General features: G+C 40.2%; 1 protein-coding gene across 4 annotated transcripts in view; it reads left to right on the plus strand.

The window, feature by feature from the left end:
- Positions 1-7,769, plus strand: part of LOC110061253 (hemicentin-1-like) — a 29,256-nt gene that overhangs the window by 10,200 nt on the left and 11,287 nt on the right. For 2 of the 4 annotated variants that reach the window (XM_089291463.1, XM_089291468.1), the window contains exons 9-15: positions 389-766; positions 2,002-2,292; positions 2,746-3,123; positions 4,359-4,649; positions 5,102-5,479; positions 5,862-5,909; positions 6,889-7,673. In XM_089291463.1, coding sequence (XP_089147589.1) covers positions 389-766; positions 2,002-2,292; positions 2,746-3,123; positions 4,359-4,649; positions 5,102-5,479; positions 5,862-5,909; positions 6,889-7,163 — 2,039 coding nt within the window. In that variant the 3' untranslated portion in view covers positions 7,164-7,673. Of the gene's footprint in view, positions 1-388; positions 767-2,001; positions 2,293-2,745; positions 3,124-4,358; positions 4,650-5,101; positions 5,480-5,861; positions 5,910-6,812; positions 7,674-7,769 lie in introns of those variants that run through there. The other 2 variants (XM_089291475.1, XM_089291472.1) reach the window with 2 other exon arrangements.

Here is a 7,769-nt window from a genome sequence, read left to right on the forward strand (position 1 = left end):
GTCTTTGAGCTACTATTTCTTACCAAATTTCGTGGAGGTTGAAAAAATGAAAAAACAACGTCCAGTGTATAACATTACCCCGGCAAAACTGGGTATCATGGCTAAAAATTACTCGAAAGGGATTATCTTGGGAATGAGGCTAACTGGCTCTCTTAGCTTTCATCCTCTCCTGTTATGAGTACTTTGCTAGTCAGTTTATTACATTACTCATGGCCACTTTTTTGTCTCTAGTTTTACAAGCGTTATAGTTATTGCTTTTGAAGCTTTTAAGGGTGGTGCCCGCTATATTACTGATAGTGATCACCAAGAGTGTAGTAATTCATTTTCGCTTTTAAGTTACAAGTTCAAAGGTATGTGATATTAACGTTAGCCTCTTTAACTCTCTTAGAACGAGCTAGAGCTGAGCCAGTGGTTCAGCCGATGGATAACGTGACGGTTTATGAGGGCGAAAACGCCACTTTATTGTGTATAGCGTTAAGTGATTCGATGCCTCATTTCCAGTGGCTGCGATGGTATTCATCTCCTTCAAACGGTACGACCAACAGTACAATCGAACATCCACACTACGAAGTTATCAAACAGAACGCACAAGATTCAAACGATCATTTAGTTTTGCCACAAACCAACAACAAGTTTGATTTCCATGGAATGAAGCTGACTTTGGTTAATGTAACAAAGAAGGACGAAGGAAAATACACTTGCATTGTGGGAAATGCGGTGGGTTACGCCGTTGAACAAGCCTACATCATTGTTCACAGACTGAACGGTAAGTAATCATTGCTAATTCTGAACTGATGAGTAGCACAGTTTTCTCACTTTCGGAGTACCGGTCTGAAAATTCTTCGCCTCTCCGTTTTTCCTCAAATTATAGGGTGTGGACCTAGGCCACTCGACCTCTTTCTGGGATCCGCCACTCTATTTTTCAATCAAAGCAAATTATTGACGGATCAAACCTTGCCAAGATATATGGGTTATTGATCAAACTTGTTCGGTCAAGATGGCTGGATATTGGCCACGTTCTTTTTTTTTCTGCGTGTTTATGGATCGAAGAACGAGGAAGAAGAAGAACGAGGCCAATATCCAGCCATGTTGACCGAACAAGCTTGGTCAATTAAGGATTTATTATGTGGCTTTCGGGGAAATTTTTCTTGCGGGACACGGCGGGTAGTCCCGAGCGGGCAAGATAACTCCATCATGCCCGCTCGGGTAGCCAATCACAGCGCAGGATTTAATTCATCTTGCCCGCTCAAGGAGCTAGCCATACAATAAATTTTCTTTAACGGGGCCACCTAACGGATAGCAAATGTCGCAGAAATAGTCAACCTCATTGGGAGAACTGCTTGAAATCCGTCTCTAATCTTCAATATCCGCGTTTCTTTTTTGGTTTGTTTCGTTTCTTATACTTGAACACATGACTTTAGACCGTGAAAGCACAAAAGTTGAATTCGAGAGAAATTTCCTTAAGTTTAGAAGAAAATGTGGAACAAAATGCCAGAAATATCGATACGTTGGAGGGGACAAGAAGATGCGAATAGGGTTTTTGTTTTAAAGGCATCGCACAGTGATAATTTAAAGTTAAATCCTTTATCCATACTTCACTTAAGCCCTTCGGCTTTATAATAAGCAGCGCGGGTGTGGGGCAAAAATATAGAAAACCGTGAAAAAATACCTTTTGATCAAATCTAAAAAAATATTTCTTAGGAATTGTTTGGGTGGTGTGTAGATTTAGGCTAGAAAGTAAAAGTTATTAGTTTAAGGGCAAATCAGTTATGCAGGAATTCGGAATAGACCACTCACACGATTTGCTTATAGTGTATGATAACGAAGCCAATCAGATTTCGCCATTTGATAAGATAAGATACAAACTTTATTAATGTGTCGAAGTCGATAGCATACAATGTACACTAATTCGGGACACCTAACTACAAAATACTTATCTAATAATTAATAATTAGTATACTAGTAAGATTCTACTAATCGTGGTTATTCACTGCTTGTCAGCTGCTCCGAAATTCACAGTACCACCGGATAAGCTATCGCGTAGCGTCCTTACAGCACCAGTCGGCAACTCAGTGAAGCTGGACTGTTCTGCTGATGGGCATCCCCGTCCTACCGTGACATGGTATAAAGACGGGGCGCGGTTTCTGGAGAGAAAAGGTGGCAGGAGACTGCGTCCGTGGACGCTCATGCTAAAAATGAAGGACTTGCTACCAACTGACACCGGGAAGTATACCTGTAATGTGAGCAACGCGTATGGATGGATCAACCATGCTTATTATGTGGATGTTCATGGTAAGATTTACGTTCTGGATAGACTATAAGTGATCTGTCATTTCCCTTAGCTCTCTTTCCCGTGTGTCTTTGAGCTACTATTTCTTACCAAATTTCGTGGAGGTTGAAAAAATGAAAAAACAACGTCCAGTGTATAACATTACCCCGGCAAAACTGGGTATCATGGCTAAAAATTACTCGAAAGGGATTATCTTGGGAATGAGGCTAACTGGCTCTCTTAGCTTTCATCCTCTCCTGTTATGAGTACTTTGCTAGTCAGTTTATTACATTACTCATGGCCACTTTTTTGTCTCTAGTTTTACAAGCGTTATAGTTATTGCTTTTGAAGCTTTTAAGGGTGGTGCCCGCTATATTACTGATAGTGATCACCAAGAGTGTAGTAATTCATTTTCGCTTTTAAGTTACAAGTTCAAAGGTATGTGATATTAACGTTAGCCTCTTTAACTCTCTTAGAACGAGCTAGAGCTGAGCCAGTGGTTCAGCCGATGGATAACGTGACGGTTTATGAGGGCGAAAACGCCACTTTATTGTGTATAGCGTTAAGTGATTCGATGCCTCATTTCCAGTGGCTGCGATGGTATTCATCTCCTTCAAACGGTACGACCAACAGTACAATCGAACATCCACACTACGAAGTTATCAAACAGAACGCACAAGATTCAAACCAACATTTAGTTTTGCCACAAACCAACAACAAGTTTGATTTCCATGGAATGAAGCTGACTTTGGTTAATGTAACAAAGAAGGACGAAGGAAAATACACTTGCATTGTGGGAAATGCGGTGGGTTACGCCGTTGAACAAGCCTACATCATTGTTCACAGACTGAACGGTAAGTAATCATTGCTAATTCTGAACTGATGAGTAGCACAGTTTTCTCACTTTCGGAGTACCGGTCTGAAAATTCTTCGCCTCTCCGTTTTTCCTCAAATTATAGGGTGTGGACCTAGGCCACTCGACCTCTTTCTGGGATCCGCCACTCTATTTTTCAATCAAAGCAAATTATTGACGGATCAAACCTTGCCAAGATATATGGGTTATTGATCAAACTTGTTCGGTCAAGATGGCTGGATATTGGCCACGTTCTTTTTTTTTCTGCGTGTTTATGGATCGAAGAACGAGGAAGAAGAAGAACGAGGCCAATATCCAGCCATGTTGACCGAACAAGCTTGGTCAATTAAGGATTTATTATGTGGCTTTCGGGGAAATTTTTCTTGCGGGACACGGCGGGTAGTCCCGAGCGGGCAAGATAACTCCATCATGCCCGCTCGGGTAGCCAATCACAGCGCAGGATTTAATTCATCTTGCCCGCTCAAGGAGCTAGCCATACAATAAATTTTCTTTAACGGGGCCACCTAACGGATAGCAAATGTCGCAGAAATAGTCAACCTCATTGGGAGAACTGCTTGAAATCCGTCTCTAATCTTCAATATCCGCGTTTCTTTTTTGGTTTGTTTCGTTTCTTATACTTGAACACATGACTTTAGACCGTGAAAGCACAAAAGTTGAATTCGAGAGAAATTTCCTTAAGTTTAGAAGAAAATGTGGAACAAAATGCCAGAAATATCGATACGTTGGAGGGGACAAGAAGATGCGAATAGGGTTTTTGTTTTAAAGGCATCGCACAGTGATAATTTAAAGTTAAATCCTTTATCCATACTTCACTTAAGCCCTTCGGCTTTATAATAAGCAGCGCGGGTGTGGGGCAAAAATATAGAAAACCGTGAAAAAATACCTTTTGATCAAATCTAAAAAAATATTTCTTAGGAATTGTTTGGGTGGTGTGTAGATTTAGGCTAGAAAGTAAAAGTTATTAGTTTAAGGGCAAATCAGTTATGCAGGAATTCGGAATAGACCACTCACACGATTTGCTTATAGTGTATGATAACGAAGCCAATCAGATTTCGCCATTTGATAAGATAAGATACAAACTTTATTAATGTGTCGAAGTCGATAGCATACAATGTACACTAATTCGGGACACCTAACTACAAAATACTTATCTAATAATTAATAATTAGTATACTAGTAAGATTCTACTAATCGTGGTTATTCACTGCTTGTCAGCTGCTCCGAAATTCACAGTACCACCGGATAAGCTATCGCGTAGCGTCCTTACAGCACCAGTCGGCAACTCAGTGAAGCTGGACTGTTCTGCTGATGGGCATCCCCGTCCTACCGTGACATGGTATAAAGACGGGGCGCGGTTTCTGGAGAGAAAAGGTGGCAGGAGACTGCGTCCGTGGACGCTCATGCTAAAAATGAAGGACTTGCTACCAACTGACACCGGGAAGTATACCTGTAATGTGAGCAACGCGTATGGATGGATCAACCATGCTTATTATGTGGATGTTCATGGTAAGATTTACGTTCTGGATAGACTATAAGTGATCTGTCATTTCCCTTAGCTCTCTTTCCCGTGTGTCTTTGAGCTACTATTTCTTACCAAATTTCGTGGAGGTTGAAAAAATGAAAAAACAAGTCCAGTGTATAACATTACCCCGGCAAAACTGGGTATCATGGCTAAAAATTACTCGAAAGGGATTATCTTGGGAATGAGGCTAACTGGCTCTCTTAGCTTTCATCCTCTCCTGTTATGAGTACTTTGCTAGTCAGTTTATTACATTACTCATGGCCACTTTTTTGTCTCTAGTTTTACAAGCGTTATAGTTATTGCTTTTGAAGCTTTTAAGGGTGGTGCCCGCTATATTACTGATAGTGATCACCAAGAGTGTAGTAATTCATTTTCGCTTTTAAGTTACAAGTTCAAAGGTATGTGATATTAACGTTAGCCTCTTTAACTCTCTTAGAACGAGCTAGAGCTGAGCCAGTGGTTCTGCCGATGAATAACGTGACGGTTTATGAGGGCGAAAACGCCACTTTATTGTGTAAAGCGTTAAGTGATTCGATGCCTCATTTCCAGTGGCTGCGATGGTATTCATCTCCTTCAAACGGTACGACCAACAGTACAATCGAACATCCACACTACGAAGTTATCAAACAGAACGCACAAGATTCAAACCAACATTTAGTTTTGCCACAAACCAACGACAAGTTTGATTTCCATGGAATGAAGCTGACTTTGGTTAATGTAACAAAGAAGGACGAAGGAAAATACACTTGCATTGTGGGAAATGCGGCGGGTTACGCCGTGGAGCTGGCCTACGTCATTGTTCACAGACTGAACGGTAAGTAATCATTGCTAATTCTAAATGAGTAGCACAGTTTTCTCACTTTCGGAATTCTTTTGGCTTTTTTCTGCCTTCTGAGAAGATCCCAGGCATGGGTCAAAGAGTAAAGCAATATTAATAGAAAAACGAAACAGTGAAGAAGTCGCAAGCGCATTACTCGGACCAAAATTGGGCAAGATTAAAGAGGATTACGGAAAGCATGTGGAAAGAACCAAGTTTGGGTGTTCATTACGTAGCTGAAATGATTATTCCATTTTAATGTAATTTCCTGACTCAAAGAGTGAATATGAGAATCTGATGAAGGTTTTTCTTGGCTAAATATTTTACCCACGATGATACAATCCATATAGTTTGATTTACTTTTTATCATGTTAAACAGACAAACAAGAACAAAATGTCCCGCAGAAGAACGAAAATGCCACGAATGGTAAGTACAAAATCAAACACCAATTAGTCAAGTTGAACTTTTGCTGCTGAAAACTCATTACCCGCGGCTGGATACTCCTACTGACAGCAGAAGTGTTGATAGAAAATAATAATACATGGACGCGCGTAGATCTGGGATTTCTCTTCGAGTGTTCAACTCGATATCACAAGAAGAGAATTCCATATCTGCAAGCTACCACGTGTTATTTTGAATATTTTATAGCAGAGCCCCATACCTTAGAAAATTTGGTAACCCATCGATCTAAAAAATTCTGGTTGTCACGTGACTGTCCGCACCTACGTACACACGCCAAGCCCAATACCTTGAAAAATAAGAGAGTAGTACCATTACCATAGGTACATCTTTGATACTAGGCATCCATCGTTAACTGACAGCTGTCAAAACAAGGTATCCGCTGACAAGTATCACGTGACCATATAGCGGGCTCAGGCTCAGAGCTCATGAAAGTCGCGTGTTTTAAGGACTGGTTTTCGATTGAATCACAGGCTCAAGTCATGCTATTACTCTGGGGGAGAACGAGGGAGTACGTGCAAAGGCAAAATTTCAGCGCAAATTAACCCCTGGCGCGTTGTTTACTTTTCTTCTCACATGTTTTTCGCACAATCATCGCTTGGAAAGTCCCTGATGTATTGCGTACGTAATATATCAATCTTGGTTACGCTTATTGGGTATTGGTTGTTCAGTTTTAACCGGAAAAAATAGCTAAACCACACGATGAACAATTACATGCTCTCAGTTGATAATTTTTGAGTTTCTGATCCAAAAAAAACAAATCCTCTTTTCCCTTTATGGTTATTATTGCAATCAGGTGCTCCGCGTTTAGACTAAGCTGATTCTATATATTAAACATACTAATAACGCGTTTTTGACGATTTTCCGAAGATTTCCGACCACTTTCCGAAGATATCAATGTCCGGAAAACAACGAAGATAACCGAACATTTTACTATTTTGAACAGTTATGCCGAGCGTCAATGTTCAGAAAGAAGAGAAGCTTGGGAAGAAGTCAGCTAGGGCCAGTAAAATCCAGCACCCTGATATCTTGATCGGAATGTTGGCTGGCGTGATTGTTCTGGCGTTAATTGTGGCCGGTTTATGTTACTGGCGGGCCAAGAAGGCTAATGCGTCTTTGTTGACCGCGAAGAGTCGCCGACCTGAGATCGACTCTCTCCGAGCGAAGTACGAAGTGCAAAATGAGTACGTTGTGGTGCCAGACTATAACAGAAGCGTATAAAGAGGTCAAGACATAAATTTTCAAAGTTTTTTCACATTTCTTGTATAACTAGCCCTATAGAAGTTGTTTCGTCTGTTCTAATATGGCTTGGGTTTTGTTTCTCGTTTTCTCTCAGGTGTATATTTATTTCTCCCAATGTATTTGTGTAACCTTATAGTGCAGTAGACCAGATACCAGATTTTAACAGAAAGGTATAAATAGGTCAACATTCGGCAAAGAGACTTGATGACGTGGATTGAAGATGCTGGGTGCAAGAATTGTTACTTGTGCGCAAGCTAACAGGAAATCGAGTGTGTTTTAGGTATTGAAGCGGGCTTTTATCTACTAGAAACCCTGTGTAATTTTTCTCTCATTTTGATTTTGTAATTTGTATACATAACATTTTTAAATCAACAAGAATTGTAGTTCAAAATTTTATAGTTGTGAAAGTAGTTAGTGCCACCAATTGATGTGAGAAACACTATAACGATTAACACTCAAATAAAGTTTACTACTATTATTACTTTCAAATTCTCTTCAGAGATTTTCACACTTCTTGTATAACTCGCCTTGAAAGAAGTTAGTTTGTCGATCGGTCCTAATCTGTTCTGTTATTTTTTTTATCGT

Source organism: Orbicella faveolata, unplaced genomic scaffold (genome assembly GCF_042242905.1).
Source record: "Orbicella faveolata isolate gen_17 unplaced genomic scaffold, um_ofav_v1 contig_1, whole genome shotgun sequence".
NCBI classification, from domain to species: Eukaryota; Metazoa; Cnidaria; class Anthozoa; order Scleractinia; family Merulinidae; genus Orbicella; species Orbicella faveolata.